At 37.3% G+C, this 17,871-nt stretch overlaps 1 protein-coding gene across 5 annotated transcripts in view; it reads left to right on the top strand.

Annotated features, from left to right (window-relative positions):
* Window positions 1-17,871, top strand: part of RYR2 (ryanodine receptor 2) — an 828,134-nt gene that overhangs the window by 465,059 nt on the left and 345,204 nt on the right. For 4 of the 5 annotated variants that reach the window (XM_036753924.1, XM_036753925.1, XM_036753926.1 and 1 more), the window contains one exon: window positions 7,939-7,959. The exons of the other annotated variant lie outside the window; for it this stretch is intronic. In XM_036753924.1, coding sequence (XP_036609819.1) covers window positions 7,939-7,959 — 21 coding nt within the window. The remainder of the gene's footprint in view (window positions 1-7,938; window positions 7,960-17,871) is intronic. 5 annotated transcript variants of the gene reach the window in all.

Here is a 17,871-nt window from a genome sequence, read left to right as displayed (position 1 = left end):
AGGGTTGTTGTAGTGGGGTGAGTAGCTTGCTTTTGGACAGCCAGTCATGGAGATTGTGAATCAAGGAGGTCATTTGAGTTTGCTGACCTTAGATAGATAAGTGCAGAAAGAGTATGCTAGGCTGTGCTCATGCTCGGCAGTCTCAAAAGGTGATGGAAATAGTTCTTCTGATGATGGCAGGTGAGGAGTAGAATACTCTTAAGTTTCAGTCCTGCTTGATTGGATCATACCATCGCCTTTGGGCATGTCCTGGACAGGGCATTATGGTGTCTGGTGTCTGGTGTGTGGCTAACAGGGTCTGGGCAGTGAAGCGTTCAGAATACTCACTTCAGGTATTCGTCCTTGTCATGGAGGATGTCAGGTGAAGAGTTCAAAAGGAAAAGGGATGGTTAATTTTCCCATTTGTGGATGGAATTGTCTTGATTGCATTCATCTCCAGAACACTGCAGAGCCTCACAACTGAAATTAACAATCCTTAGATTAAGTCTAACTATCCACACAGGAAAAACAAATGAAAAATTTAGATTATGATATAGATGGATGGCAAATCCATAGAATTTGTCTATCACTGTATGAATGTGTATAAATATGTGATACACACACACACGTACATAAAGAAAGAGTTTGGGGCAGCAGAGAGTACAGCACTGGCCCTGGACTCAGGAGGACCTGAGTTCAAATCTGGCCTCAGACACTTGACACAATTACTAGCTGTGTGACCTTGGGCAAGTCACTTAACCCCAATTGCCCTGCCTTCCCTCCTAAAAAGAAAAAAAAGAGAAAGAGTTCAATAGGAACGAAGATTATATTTGAAAGCTGCATAGAACTTTGCTGACCTCCAAGCTTCTCCTTGAAAAAGAATATGAATCTTTTAATATCAGTACTTTTCTGATGATTTTTTGAGGCCATGAATCATGGCAGTTTCTAAAGATTCAAAATTATGAAACATCCAAAGTACAAAGGAGAAAAAGATGGTTGACATAAATAAGTTATACGAAATATCCAGCAATGAGTTACAAACAAAAAAGTGGTATAAAACATATCACCTGTGTGATGTATGCTTGGGAAAAGTGGTACATGATCATATAGCAAAAGTAAGGGGTAGCAGATAGATACTCCATATGCTACATTGGTACCCTTATAATGTCAAGAGACCTAGAGGAGAGTAATCAATACTGTTGTGTAAACCTACTGTCAAGAGTTTACCAAAGGATATGAAGATTGCACAGGATAGGAAGGCGTGGATAAATTATTATCTATACCATAGGAAGGAGTATGCCTGTTAAGGGGATCACAGATCCATTGCTCTATGTAAAAGTGAAGGAAGATCTCAGAACAAATTGTATTTTTATATACATATATATATACATTATATATAATGATTAATTTATACAGAAAGCATCTAATTAAAAAAAGAAAAGAAAAAACATTTTGCTTTCACATTTGTTTACCTGTAATATCTATCAATCTTCTCTTATAATCCTAAGGCTCACGTTTTTATAGTTTATATAATTTTCTTTAGTTTGCAGACCTGTGAAAGACATTAGAAATTAATACTCACTTTTTCATCAAGGAAATCACGTGGCTTGTGGATTTCATAAGAAGGGACACATTATGGCAGTTTGCTAACAAATGGCAACTTCACATTTTCTTGTGCTGATGTATACTGTAACACAATACTACTTCGTCATTTCTCAGCTTGATTCGCTTGGATGTTATTCTGAAAGTATATCTTCAGAATGATGGTGTTTAACATGGGATCTACATACCATTTCAATTGTTTTTAATTTACTTTGAGAAATATGGCAGATTTCCAAACATAGCACTCATGCTATATTCTCTGTAGCAACAATATTTAGGCTAATAAAAAGTTTTTGTGATTGAAATATTTGTCTTATTTTTTCTTCTGCACATCTTCTATGGCTAAGCATTCGTGATCCTGTGGTTTAGTTAAACTCTAAAATTAGAAATTTGTATGAGGTGGCAGTACGCCAGTCACTTAGAGAATTTGGTATTTCTTGGTGAATTTTGCTCAAAGGAACTTAAGTCTCCAATCCAAGTAACTACATTTTTCATTCATTTTATTCTGATTATACGTAGCTAAGAAGTAGATTGTGGATTGTTCAGACACAGGAGGAGACACAGGCCCTTCTTTGAAAAAAAGTGTTTCAGTATGCAAACTATGTACAAACAAAAATAGCATGTTTGTATAGATAAGTGTGTATAGATATAGATAGCTATCTATATCTGTATCTATGCTTATCGATATCTATCTATATCTATATTTATTAAGGAGGACTGGGACTGCTTCTCAAAAGAAGTTGAGTCATTAGCTTAGATTTTAATAAAGCCAGGGAAGCTAAGAAGCAGAGATGTGGAGGAATAGAGTTCTAGGCTTAGGAAACAAGTGAAAATGCTTGAAGTAATGAGATCCAGCATCATGTATGATGAACTGCAAGGAAGACAATGTCTCTGCACTGTAATGTGTTGTAAGTGGGGTGGGCAGTAAGATATAAGAAGACTGGATAAATAGGAAAGGGCTAGGTTGTATAGAGCTTTTAGAGTTCGGTGAGATTTTTATATTTTATCCTGAAAGCTAATAGGAGCCACAAGAATTGATTGAATGGGGGAGGTGACGTTGTTTGACCCAGTCTTTAGGAAGACCATTTTGATAACTAAGTGGAGGATAGTTTTTGGAGAGAATTAAGGCAAGGAGACCAAAAAGCAGGCTATTGCAAATAGTCCATACTTGGGGTTATGAATACGTGTCTCAGGGTAGTTGCAATGTTAAGAGGGAAGAGATGAGTGTAAGCAAGAGATGTGAGGAAGGTAGGACTTGAAAACTGATCAGATATGGTGCATGAGAGATAGCAAGTAATCAAAGATGATCCCTAGATTGTCATTGTGGGTGACTGAGTGAATGATGATATTCTTGACAGTAATAAGGAGTCTAGGAAAAGGGCAGGATTTAGGGAGGCAGAGGGAAGATAATGAATTCTGTTTTGAAAAAGTTGGGTTTTAAAAGTCTACAAGACATTTACTTTGAGATTTCTAGGAGGCAGTTGGAGATGTGAGCCTGGAGGGTAGAAAAGAGGTTAGGGCTAGACAAGAACATCTCAGGGTCATCTGCATAGAAATGATAGCTGGTGCTGTGGGAGCTGATGGGATCACCAAGTGAAGTATTACAGAAGAGGAGAAGAGGGTTCAGGGCAGAGCCCTGGGGTGAACCTATGCTTAGCAGATGTGATGTGGATAGAGAGCTAGTAAAAGATGGAGAAGGAGCAGTTAGGAAAGTAGTAGAATTAGGGGAGGGCTGGGTCATCAAAATCTAAAATGAGAGTATCAAGGAGAAGAGCGTGATTGACAGTTCCAAAGGCTGCAAAGAGGTTCAGAGAGATGAGAATTGAGAAAAGACCTTTAGATTTGCCATTGAGATCATTAGTAATTTCAGAGAGAGCAATTTCAGTTGAATGATTATATCAGAAACTAGACTGCATAGAGTTCAGAAGAGTTAGAGGAAAGTGGAAGCACTGATTGTAGATTCTCCTTAAGAAATTTTGCCGTGATAGAGAGGAGAAACGTAGGATTGTAGATAAGAAGGTAAGTGGATCAAGTGATCCCAAGTGAACCCAGGAGGGTTTTTTGAGGATAGGAGACATGAACATCTTTGTAGGCAGGAGGGAAGCAGCCACTAGAGAATGAAAGACTGAAGATTAATGAGAACATGGGGATGATAGTGGGACAGTCTTCTAGAGAAAATGGGGTAGAATGGGATTCCTTGTCTATGTAGAGGGTTTTAACTTGTTAAGGAAAAGGGCAACCTCTTTATGTGACACTGGGTTGAAGAAGGAGATAGTAATGGAATCTTATAAGTGATGTGAGATGAGGAAGAGGAAAGAAAAGGGAGCTGTCAACAAATATTCTCAATTTTTCCAGTGAATTAATTATGAGGCAAGATACTCAGCCGAAAGGGCAGCCCATAAAGGGGAAGCCATAGGAGGTTTCGGGAAAGATGAAAAGGTATGAAAAAGCTGGGGTAAAAGGTATAAAAGGATTGCCTTGCTACAGTCAGGATCAATTTAAGATTAGTTAACAAATTTGTAGTGGACCTAGTCAGTACAGTTTAGTGATTTTTCTCCAGTTTCATTCAGCAACATGAGCAGGAGTGAAGATTGTAGATGCTTGGAGTAATCCAAGGGTGAGGCTTGGTAAGGCGAGATCTTTGAACAGGATACAGGGAAAGATTTTTATTGCTTTACTACATACAATTTTCTGTGAGACAACAGCTCAACACAATTTTGCATTAGGACCTTGGCAGAAATAACTAACTGTGGATCAGATATAAAGCAATCAAATAGTTCGGTCATGAAAAGTAAGTAAAGCATGCTATAATTCACAAACCTTTAGAACTGTTAGTGGTAACAGCTGAATCTCAAATATAGCACGTAGACACATCAGAATTGGAAAGTTAGCCATGAAAGTTAGTCATTAGAACTACAGTGATACATAGAATGCATTTAGTTAATACTTTTTAAATTGTGTTTGTTTTCAATATGGGAGGCAATGGAAATTTCCAGTGATCAACAGACCTTGTGCTATGTTTGTATATCCACCATGACAAGTCTATATTTTAAATTTACTTATGTATATGTTTTTTCTTAGACGGTAGAAAGTTTAATTTTTCTTTTTATCCTTAGTATTTGGTATAGTAATTGGTGTCAGGTGTATGTTTGAAGGATTTTGTTGTTTTTGTTCTGAACCAATATTCATTTGCATAAGGAACTGCCAGTGAGAAAATTCCCTCCACCAAGTAGATCTATAAATATACTGAAACTTAGAAATTTTTACTGGGAACACTGAGAGGTAAAGTTTCCTTCCCAGGGTCAAAATGGTAGCTGGGCTGGAACTGAAGTCTTCTTGATTCTTTATCCAGTATGGCGTGCTACCTGGAAATTAGTAGACACTTAATAAGTTATGTTTTGAGTGAATGGATATTGGCCTGATTCTGACCAACAAGGAGGCTGCTAAATTAGAAATTATGAGGACCTTGAGCAGAAGTGATGACTCCGTATCAGAGTTTGTAGAAGGTAAGGAGAAGAAAATTAGGCAGAGTACAATTCATAGCATAATGCCTGGCACATAGTAGGCACTTTATAAGTGCGTGACTTTATAAGTGACTGACTGAAGGCTTTTCAGACTTCAGAGGAACGATATGTAGAATCCCATGGTCTGAAATTCTCTTGGCAAAGTCAGCCTGATAGGAGCCTTTCAAGAACAACATTCTTTTGACATAAAGATTAAACAATGCAACAACTACTTAAAAAGACTTAAATACATGTACAAGGAACAAATCCATTAAATTAAGTTTATAAAGCTATGTCAGTTAACTAACATTTAAGTGCCTATAATGTGTCAATCACTGTGCTAATCACTGAGGATACAAAGAAGGAAAAATGTTCCTGCTCTCAAGGACCTAATGGTCGAATGGAGGAGATAACATGAGAGCAATTATGAACAAACAAGATAAATGCAAGATAATTTGGGGGTTTTCTCAGAGGGAAAGCACTAAGATTAAGGGAGACTAGGAAAGGCAGAAGATGGAATTTTAGCTTGTATTTGAAGGAAGCCAGAGAAGTTAGGAAGCAGAGGTGAAAAGGGAAAGAGTTCTGAGCATGGCATCCAGTGAAAATTCATGCATTGGGGGATGGAATATCTTGTGCTAGGAATAGCAAGGAAGTTAGCATTACTGGATTGCCAGGGTATATGTTACAGGAGAAGAGGAGGAATAAGATGTGAGAAGATTGGAGAGATATGAAGGAGCCAAGTTGTGAAGGGCTTTAAAAGCCAGGGGATTTTATATTAGTAATAGAGAGACTCTGAGTTTATCAAATAGGGGAATGATATGGTGAGATCTGTGGGAAGATCAATTTACTACTACTACTACTAATAGGGCTTTACAAATATTAACTCATTTTATCCTCACAACAACCTTGAGAGATAGCTTCTATTATTATCTCCTTTTTACAGATGAAAAAATTCAGGTAGACAAGTTAAGTGGCTTGAATAGGGTCACAGAACTACTAAATATTTGAGGCTAGATTTGAATTCCGATCTTCCCAAATCTAAGTCCAGTACTCTTATCCATTATACCACCTAGCTACCTCTGAAAGTTGGTGAGAAAGTTTGGAGGGAATGAGGAGATAAGGAGGCAAAGAGGATGATCAGCAGTCTGTTGTAATCCTTAGGGCTAAGGTGATGAGGGCCTGCACCAGAGTTTGTGGAAGTGTCAGAGAAGATAAACATAATATATGAGATGCTAATGAGATTATGAGATTGATCGTGTCTTCTTATATACTGCTTATAGCAGTAAATATATCTTCTAAATATGTTTTTGAACTACCAGTAGACCTCATGATTAGATTAACTACATGTGAAACTTTGTCCCTGTACCTCACTACCCCGTAGAGATCATTCTGATGGTGGTTTAGTTTAGCCTTATTGGTCTTGGGAAATTAAGGCTTAGTTTTGCTTAGTTTCCTCAGCCCTTCAGCATCAGGACCTATGGCTTTTCAAGGCATCTTTTGTTTTGTTAATATGCTGATGTGCCTGGGTAAATCCTTAAAGCTATTCGTTCACTTAAAAAAATTACTAAATAGGCTACTTACAGACTTCTGATGAGCTAAATACTCCAAGTATTTAGGTAGAACCTGCTTGGGCTCACAGAAGAATCCGTCAGGGGTATTTTAGAGGAAATTTTTGCAGTAGGGAGAGTTTCGACAGATTATTGGCATAGTGAATGGAATGTTTGACTTGAATTTAGGAAGACCTTTGTTTGAATCCTGCTTCAAACATTTGCTAGCTTATATGATTCTGGCAAATTGTTTAACTTCCTAGCCTTTTTTCTTATTTGTAAAATGGGAATAATAGTATATTTTAGTATTGTTCTTGAGGATGAGAATATATATTAAGTTCTTTGTAAATCTTAAAGCCCTAAATAAATGTTAGATATTTATTACTCTTATTATTTATTACTGTTATTATGATTATTGGTGTTGTTTTGCACTGGAGATTTCTATTTTCTCCTACTCATCCCAACCTTTTTCCCCTTGAATTTCATGTAGCACTTGAATATAATTATAATTATCTTTATATGTATCTTTATTTTTTTTTACTATTCTGTAAGCTTCTTGAGGACAGAGACTGTCTTATTTAATCCTTTCTCCCCTACAGCAACCACCTCCAGTACTTTGTATAGTATAAATATTCAATAAATGTTGTGTTGAGTTGTATAACCATATATTTTAAATTTCTCCTTACCACTTTGGTGGTTAATGAATGGTATACATATACTTTTTGGGGAAAACTTTGTTTACCATTATTTATATACTTCCAATGAAAATCCAAGCAAATATTTAGTGTCTATATACATGCTTATAGTGAAATTCATTCTTAATATTTGTGTGTGTACTTATTGGCAAATTTCCCATTTTTTTTCGAGGCACTTGATGAGCTTACTTAATAATGGAATTTATAGCTAACATCTACTAAATTTGGACATAATCATCTTCTGTTATCTTAATTTTTCACAATTAAATAACTTTTCAACTCCATTTAACTTTATAATTGGAGAGAAAAAGGAAAAGATTGTTTCTTTGTATTTTTGGTATTTTGCCCTACTTAGGTTAAGCTTTAATTTGCGTTTCACTGCTAGTATGTAGTACCTTTCCCCCTCTTCCATACCTGAGTTTGCTCAGAGTATCTGTTTAGGAAGAGATAGATAGAATCATATAGGAATGAAGAACTAATTGAATTGGTGCTTCACACAGGGATTCATCAATGAAGCCAAATGCTATCAATTCTTTTCTTTCTTTCTTCCTTTTATTTTTGGTTTTTTATTTTTTTTGTTTTTATTTTGTGTGTGTGTGTTTACATCTTCAGTAATTTGGAGAGAACAAGCAGGTAAGTTGAAATTTTAAAATGTTCTTTGCCAGGTTTAAAAATATTTTAAAAGATTATTGGACTTTGATCAATATAGTACTGTTTCCAGTATTCTTGTGGCTTGAAAATATATCAAGACACTTTTCTTGCTGAGTCTCTGTTTTATATAGGCACTAGGGAAGACATATATAATCATATACTCGTAGGAAAGTACTTTATAGATCATCTGGTCCCTTAACTCAGATTTTAAAAATGAAGAAAACTTAGAAATAGAAGTTAAATGATTTGCCATTCTAAGAGACTTCCTAATTTAATTGTCAATTAAAGGGAAAAATAGCTGTTTTCCTAAACAATTCATTACCATTTCTCCTGAAATACTTATTTTCGGTAAAATTGTTCTGTGTTATTCCCTCTATTCAGATATATCCAGAGTAGCAGATTCATTTTACAAGGCGACTTCATTAATAATTCATATTGATTTGAATATCATTTTTATGACATTATACGAAGTAGAGTAAGTCAGTTTTGTGTATTATTCTTGGAAAGGAAATACTCATATTTCCTTTTACTTTTTAAGCACTACATGTTGAGAGGGAGTAGGACTAAAACACTATAACTTTTTAGTGACTTTAGCTTAAATAGAATTATTATCTAGTTAATTGAGATCAATCTTAGGTTTCAAATTCTCTTTCGTAAAGGGTTACAGTTAAAAACAGTTGACATCTTTACAAATAACAATACATAAATAGATTCATGGATGGCTTATTCACAAACTCAAATGTTGCAGAAGTCCCCACAATTGTTACGATTAAGTTAAAATATTTAATCCCAGATGATGCAAAAACTTGAATAATAGCATCAGAAATCCTTGACTGATGCTTTCTATCTTCCTCCCCACTTCCCCCCATAGTTTTTCTTCAGATTATATGCATCACTTGATATGATATACTTTTCCTCCCCTTCTTTAGATGGAGCTGGCAGTTTGAAAAAAGTCACAGGCAAGATTCCTTGTGCCAAAATAACCTCTTGACCCAACTGAGATAGGGTGACAATACTGCCTGAAATTCTAGTAGTTAATTTCTTTTTTTCTCTCCAGGTATTTTCTTTTAGCATGTGCCTACCGAACGTACCTATTTTAGGGCACAACAGATGGATCAGTTGCCACATCTTGTTAATTACTTTATTAGATTGATTTGAGGGTAGCTAAGTGGCATGATGGGTAGAGCACTGGACCTGGAGTCAGAAAGACCTAAGTTCAAATATGGCCTCAGATGCTTACTAGCTTTGTGACCCTGAGCAAGTCACTTAACCCTGTTTGCCTCAGTTTCCTCAGTTATAAAATGAGCAGGAGAAGGAAATGGCAAACCACTCCAGTATCTTTTCCAAGAAAATCCCAAGTGGGGTCATGAAGGAATGGACATGACTGGAATAACTGAAAAACAACAAAAGATTAATTTAATCACTGTGACAGGTAGCAAAATTCAGGACCTTTGGGAAATAGCCATTTGAAGGCCTGTGACTTCCCTGGTATGGGAAATTTCTGGTGAGAAAGCTCCTTTCTTCAGTGCCATTTGTTCTGTCTCTGAGGCTGGTAACCTGTCCACTTAGGTATGTTGCCTTTCATGTATGCCAGGTGGCTTCTAAACTCTGGGAATAAAAGCCTTTGCCCTCAAGGAGTACGAATTTTAATTCAGGATGTTACTCAGAGGAACCTTGTGGCTAAGCTCTTCCAGGGCAAGAATTGTTTCATTTGTTTCTTTGTGTCCCCAGGACTTAGCACAGTGCCTGGAGCACAGATAAGATTTTAGCTTGTCTCATTCCCTCCCTCTAGCCCACCTCCCAACCCAGTTGGAACCTTTCAACAGTGCCAGGCCATGCATAACTGCCAGACAAGGATCCCATACAACTCCTTCCTTTTGCCAATTTCTTGGACCTACTTTTGCACCATAAGTAGGACATGGCAAAGGGTTATTGACCACCTTCCAACCAAGTGTTGTCCTGCCACAGGAATTTCTACCGAGTAGACAAGAATTTTTCCATCTCTGCCTCCCAGGGCCTTCTGCAAGAAAAGGAAGGTACCTGGTCTCCTTATCTCCACCTTTTCCTGCCAGTATGCTTCCTTGTTTCAAAATATTGCAGGATGTAACATCTCCATCTAACAAGAGATTGAATCTTAAGGATGGCCTTCGATTGTCCAATCTTGTGCTTCTTTCTGTAGAGCACTGTGTGTGGACTCACTGCACACTGGTTAGCATATTCTCTTCTTCTATATTTTCCCCATTCTAGTGATCCTGAACTCAAGTCCAATGTGTAAAACCTGACCCCATCCTCAAACTGACACTCAGTTAGACATATCTGTCTTAACCCTACCTCCACAGTGTGCCACATCAGATCTTCTTGCCCTTTATACTGTGTCTTTTGGAATGCTTGCTCCATAAATAACAAACCTGCTCTCATCTTAAACTACTTTCTTTTCATTCTTCTCTTCTAGCCCTCATTGAGACATGATTTCTTCCTAACTAAACCTCTTCCCCTCCAATTCTGGCTTCCCATCCCTTCTCCCTTGCAGTTCCCAACTCAGTAGTCATGGTAGGAGAGTCAGAATACTTAGAACCTCCTTTGACCACCTTCACTAAGAACTTTTTCTTTCTTTGAGATTTATGCCATCCAAGTTGACCACCCAATCTAGTCCCAATAGCTGTTATTTTTAGACCCTAAAGACCCTTCCTTACTCAATGAGTTAAGTGCCTACCTCACAAAATTTTCTGTACCCCTATCTTCTGCACTCATACTTGGAGACTTCATAAATAATCACACCCCTCAAACTTCTTAAGTGCCCAGTTTCTCAGTCTACTAAATTTGTATGATGTGTTGCTCTGATCTACTTCAGCTACATATGCAGATAGTCATACACTTGATATACCACCCATTAACTATTCCACTTCCAATGCCAGAACTCTGAAATTCCTTTATCTGAAAATAATCTTTCCATCTTTCCAGCTTTACTTTATTAGTCCATTGTATGACTTCCATCCCTTCTAACCCTCAGTCCTTTCCCAGACCCTGTACTGGATACATTCTCTTCCTTCCCTATCTTGACCCCTTGATGAACCAACTTACCTCTAACATGGCCTCCATCATTGTTTCCTCTGCAACCCTTTTCCTGTTGTCTATTATGCTTTGCTGGTCCTCATACTTGGATTATTTCTGCTATGTAACCTCCTTTCCTCTAGTTTACATGAAACTTGTTGGAGAAAACCTGGTGATTTGGTCCACTATAACTTTATGCTACAGTCTCAACTAGGCCCTCTACATACTAAGACTGCCAAACCTTCTCATCTATCATTAGTCCTCCCCCTTTCCCTTTCTCTCACTCTCTCAGTCAAGAACCTCATCTTATATTTCACTGAAAAATTGAGATCATACACAGAAAGCTTCCTCCTCTCTCCCCCTCCTCATCTTTCATCACTCTGATATCTCCCTCTTTTGTATCCTCTTTCACTCCAGTCTCGGATAAAATGGTGACTTTTCTCCTAGCAAAGGCCCACAACTACTATCTTATCCTTTCCCAACTTCTCCAGCAAAGGGCCCCAACTATCATCCCCATTCTCTCTCTTATGTTCAGTCTTTCTGTACATACTAGTTCCTTCCTTTTGCCTATAAACATGCCCTTCATTTCCTTATCCTTATAAAAAACTCTCAGTTGGTCTGGCCATCCCAGCTAGGTATTGTGCTATATCTCTCCTCTTGATTGTTGCTAAACTCCTTAAAAAAGCTATCTAAAACTGGTGTCTCCACTTTCTCCTCTCATTCTCTTACAAACCGTTTTCAGTATGGCTTCGCACTTCATCATTTGCCTGAAACCATAATCTCCACAGTTACCAGTCATCTCTTAATGGACAAATCTAATGATCTTTTCTCAATCCTGAGACTCCTTGACCTCTCTTGTAGCATTCAGTTGTACTGATCACCTCCTCTTTCAGGATATTCTCTCCTTTCTAGATTTTTCTGATATTGCTGTCTTCTGGATCTCTTTTATGTATCCATTGGATGTGCTTATAGACATCTCAAATTCAATATGTCCAAAATAGGACTTGTTATCTTTCCCCAAAAGCCTTTCCCTATTACAATCAAGGGCACAGTTATTCTCCTAGTCACCAACATTTGCAACCTCAGGGTCATCTCTTACTCCTCACTTTCATCCCATGTATCCTATCCATTACCAAATCTTGTTTCTTTCTTCACAACATCTCTTGTATAAATTGCCTTCTGTCTACACAGATAGCCACAACCCTAATTCAGGCCCTTATCGCCTTTCACCTGGACTATTATAGTACTCTTCTAATGGTCTCCCTGCCTAAAGTCTGTCCCTACTCCAAGCCGTCCTCTATTCAGCTGCCAAGGTGATTTTTCAAAAGTAGATCTGATCATATCACCCCCTACTAAAGGAACTCTAGAAGCTCCCTCTTACCTCCAGGATCACATATAAACCCTCTGTTTGACATTTAAAGTTCTTTATAACTTGAGGATTTTCCTACTTTATAAGCCATAGCAAATAATGACAACAACAATCATTTATATAGTGCTTCAAGATTGGCAAAGTGTTTTACATGTTTTAGCATTTGCTTCAGACATCAACCATGTGAAGTTGGTGCTGTTATCTCCATTTTACTGATGAGAAAACTGAGGCTGAGTGAGGTTAAGTGACTTGCCTAGGGTCACATAGCTAGCGATTTTTTGAGGTAGGATACAAACTCAGGTTTTCCTGACTCTAAGTTGAAAATTCCATTCAATATGCCACCTATATGTCCTTCTATACCCTGCACATACTCTCTAATCCAGCTATCCTAGCTATTTGCAGTTCCTTGAATGAGACATTCCATGTCCTATCTTCTGGCTAGCTTTCCCCCAAGCCTGGAAGGCCTTTCTTCCTCACCCCTGCTTCTTAGTTTCCTGGCTCCCTTCCATACCTCTTTTTTGGGGGAAGAAGGTATAATAAATCCCTTTATAACCTGGACCCAACCTATCTTTTCTGCCTCATTCCTTTCCTGCATTCTGTGATACAACTAAACTAGACTTACCTTTGCAGTGGCTGTCACTCATACTTGAGATTCTCTTCACTCTTACTTCTGCCTCTTACTGTTCCAAGCTTCTTTCAAAATCTAGCCAAAATTCTACCTTGTGGTTGAGGCCTTTTCCAGTTCTTTCCAATTATTAGTGGATTTCCCTTTCATATCTCTTATATGTACCTTGATATTTATACATATTCTCCCCATGAGGATGTATGATCCTTGAGAACAGAGACTTTCTGTTTACTTTGATTTTCTTTGTATCCTCAGTGCTTAGCACAGTCCCTTGCACAGAGTAAGGTTTAATAAATACTACTTAATTGAGTGAATGAATTCTGAGTTAAGCAATAGGGTAGTTGATTGACATATCATTTCCCAGGCAACAGCAGTGTTGATTTGATTAAGGTTGTGAGAAAAAGAGGTGCAAAGGGTATGTGTGTGGGAATAAAGGATGATGGGAATGAAGAATCATTTTATTTTCCTTCTTCTTCTTCTTCCCTACAACTGAAATAATTGTGTACTTAGCTGTTCTTGTTCCATATCTTCTCAGGTGTACTTGAAATCAAGAAAAATAAAAAAAAAACTAAATGGAAGTAATTTCCATCTCTCTCTCTCTCTCTCTCTCTCTCTCTCTCTCTCTCTCTCTCTCTCTCTCTCTCTCTCTCTCCTCCCTGCTTCTCTCTGTCTCTCCCTTCCTCTCTCCCTCCCTCCCTGCCCCCCCTCTGCCCCCCCCCAAACTCCTTTATAAGCATTCATCTTCTTACATCACTAACATTCTACTTTGTGTTATCATTATTGGCATCTGTGTCTCAGCTCCACTTCTAGATTGTAAATATGGTAAAGATAGAGACTATCTTAATCTTCTTATTGTCTGTACAGCAACTAACACAGTGCTGTGTAAACAGTGGCCACTTAAATATTTGTTGATTTTTTGAATGAATGAAAAAGATTAGATGTTAACTTATTCAGTTTCTTTTTTTTTCTTATACCAACCATTTATGTATGGGGTTCACCATGAGGGAACACTTTCTGTCATTACTGTTTCTACACAGGGCACCTCATCTCCCATCTCTGAGCCTTTACCTTGGCTTCTCCCCATGTTTCTCCATATCAACCCTTTAGAGTCCCTAGATGCCGTCAAGATTCAGCTCAAGTACCAACTTTATAAAGATACATTTTTATTGATATCTTTACAGTCTTGTACATGAAGTTTTTCCTTTTCCCCTTCCAGTTGCTCTTGCTTCTCCTCCCACCAACTTATGTTGTATATATTTTGTATACTACCTTTCTATGTACCTGTAACTTGGGAGCAGGGGCTAGTTTACTTAGTTTGTATCCACAATACCTGTCATGGTTCATAAAACCTAGTTGTTGCTTGTCCTTCATTTTTGAAGCAGACTAGTGATATCACGGATGATGTCTTAACTTGAGGGCAAATTGGATTTAAGTGAGGCCGAAGTGCACAAAGTTGTCAGCCTTACTCTCTCTTCCTGAGTCATCAAAGTCCGATGTCAAGACAATGGATGACCTTGGCATCTTTGATGTCTGACCAAGCTCTAAGTGCTCCCATAGCACCTGAGTCAGCCACCTTCATGACCATTGAAACAAATTGTTCTCATCTGCCCATTCTGCCAGGGGAAGTTGTCACATGCTTGGGATAAACGTTCCCCAATTGTTACCTTCAACCTGGTTTAACCTGTCTGCCAAGTTGGTTTACTGGAATGTGGCCACTGCACATGCTTCAGCTTTTTGGAACTATAGATGAAAGTTGGATGAAGGTGGACACCAAAGGTGGATGAGCAGCCCTGAAAAGGGCTCAACAAACCCTCATATCAGAGGTGGTAGTTATCCCTGAACACCTCATACACCCCTAAAACCTAGGAGTTGCTTAATAAATGCAACTTTTTCTTAGAGATTTTTTTAATAGCACTGAGACTTATTTGAGTTGGTCAGGATTATACAACCAGTATATTTCAGAAGGTGGCCTTGAAGCCAGGTGTTCCTTGCCCAAAGGCCTGTGATCTAGTCATTAGTCAAGCATAATAAAATTCTGCTAAGGACAACAGCAGATCTTATCTAAAAATTGAACTCATGAATGCAAATTAAAGTGACATAAGCAATAACTTTTGCAATGGCTAGACAAAAGCCCTAAGTTAACCAAAATAATTTTAATAATGTTTTATTTCCCCCCCCAATTATGTATTAAATGTGTTTTAAACATTTTTTTAAAGTTTTGAGTTCCAAATTCTGTCCCTTCCTTCCTTCCTTCCCCAAAATAATTTTTACAAAATTTTAGAGTACAATTATTATGTTTATGACATAGGATAAAATTTTTGAAGATTTTTTTCAGATTGGAACTAAGTACTATTAAAGTGTAGACATTCTGCTTTTGTCTTTCCTTTTTCTCATCTTCATCCTCCTTTGTCACTGTAATAATACCATTTGTACTCTGTAAAATCCTGAAGTGGGGTTTTGTTTTATTATAACCTGAGTTTCAAGCCGAGCCTGGAGTATTTTGTCTGTAACTGTGTATATAGAAGGAAAAATCTAATTAATGGAGAGAATGCTGACAGAAGCTCCCGTTCCTCCTAGAACTGGTACAAGAACTTTGGGAGAGAGGCGATTCTCTTGCTATATTTCTGAAGTTTATCATAAAGAATGTCTGGAACTTGATGTTTCTTCTCTAAAAAAATGCTCTTGTATCAATTCTGCCTGCTGTAGTTAGTCTCTGTTAGCATTCTGTCCACCAACATAAGCAGTTGCAGGTAATATGGCCCACCTTGCCTTGAAACCTGGGTTATATTACCTTTCAATAGATTTGTTGTTTATCTGTAAGTACATTTAATGTTTGCAGAATTTAAACTTAAAGCGATCTGTGGTATGATCCCATTTTTTCTCCTTTGTAGGGAAAAAGTTAGAAATGAAAATTGAAGTTGCAAGAAGTACAAAATTTGTAGAATAATGAAAAAATAGAGGTAGAGATTTAAAATGGATTTAGATCTTGGTTATGTGATTGTGATTGGTTTGTCTGATTTGTCATATAGTCCAAACACTGATTGTATGGGATAGGCCATGGGTGGGGTTAGACTGAAAGAATTGAAAGTGTTGTGCTGAAAGTAAATTTTTGTGATGAAACCCTTGTTTGGTAAAACCATTACCAAAAGACAATATCTTCAACTCCACCTGTGTGTAGAATTTGCAGTCTCTAGCCTGAGTATGAGAATGATACTATATTATTGGAAATTAAGCTAATAGGTCCAATCTGAACAATCCTTGGGATCTTCTGTATATAACTTGATTTTCTTTGGAACATATTCAAATCTAACAAGAACTTCATAATGCTTATATTTTAAAATTTTGAGTAGATTGGACTTGGATGGGTATGTAGGAGAAAAAATGTGTGAATGAGAAGAGAAAATAAATGGATATTTTAGTTATTTTTATGAACAAAAATAATCAGTAACAATGACATCAAAATGAGCAAAGGAAATTAGATTGTTATTGACTATTGACTGTTGATTGTTATAATCTCAGAACACACTTCAGAAGTCATCTTCTCCTACCTGTTGATGAGTTAGAATCTCCTCTAAAACTTCCCTGGAAATTGATCATATAATCCCTTCCTTATCTTTTGTGCAATGAACTTACTACCCCCTTAAAACAGCTCATCATGCTTTTGGAAAACAGGGTTTCCTTATATCAAACTTAATCTGCCTAACTGCAGCTTCTATTTATTGTGCCTAGTGCTATCCTTTGGGATCAAATGAAATAAGAATAACACCTCTTTTTCATAATTGCCTTTCAAATATGGGAAGACTACTCTTCCATATCAGTTCCTCTCAAGGCTAAACAATTGCAATTTATTCTCCCTTTCTGGTCAGTCCTTATTCCCTAGGTGGGATTAACTCTTTTTAACTCTTCATGGGCAGAGTGAATCCTACTTCTCTTTACTCTCCTCCACACTTTGTGATTTAGTCACACTGGCTCACTTGCAGTTCCTCTAACACTACACTCCATCTCCTGTCTCTAACTTTACTGGCTTTCTCCCATTTCTGTAATGCTGTGCCCCCCTCACATCTGCCTCTTGGTTTCCCTGGCTTCCTTCAAGACTCAGTTCAAGTCCCCTCTTATGTAGGAAGCCTTTTTGGATACCCCCCTCCCAGATACCTGTCCATCTACTCTAATTTTCTTGTATGTTCCTGGTTATTTTCATATTATCTCCCTCATTAGAAGGAAAACTCCCTGACAGTAGGAACTATTTTGAAAATTATTTTCATTTCTTTGTATCCTATGGGTTTAGTACAGTGCCTGGCCACATAGTAAGTGCTTAATCAATGTTTATTAACTAAATGACTGGTTTCTAATCTGTTTATCACCCTGACTTCTCACATCTGGATAGATTCCAGCTTTCTGATTGAAAAAAAAAATCTATACTAAAACTTCCCTACAGCTTACAGTTGAGAAGGGATTATTTTTATAACACAAGGGCATAGTCTATTTCCATTTAAAAATCTAAGGAAATCAGGTTAGATAAAGTAGTTGGGTTTATCCGGCATTCTGATAGTTTCCTCTTCATTTATCAGGATATTGAATATTTTGTAATACCTAGTCTCCTGTGATGCTGAATTTGCTATAGTTTATCTATTGACTAGATAAATAATTTAAAGAAGAAAAGTGGGTTGAATGTTCTTTTTGAAAATGTGCAGTGCTTTTAAAAGTGGAATCAAGATGACATTTATTGAACCTGATGGTTATAAAAGTGAAGTTTTCATGGTTATTTCAAATTAAAGGTAGAAATATTTTTTTTCAGTGTAAATAATGCCACTCTTCTCCTTGCAGGTATATTAGACTTTTTATATATTTG

This window comes from Trichosurus vulpecula, chromosome 4 (assembly GCF_011100635.1).
Source record: "Trichosurus vulpecula isolate mTriVul1 chromosome 4, mTriVul1.pri, whole genome shotgun sequence".
Classification (NCBI taxonomy): domain Eukaryota; kingdom Metazoa; phylum Chordata; class Mammalia; order Diprotodontia; family Phalangeridae; genus Trichosurus; species Trichosurus vulpecula.
The sequence above is the reverse complement of the archived record's forward strand: the minus strand, read 5'-3'. Positions and strand labels throughout refer to the sequence as shown.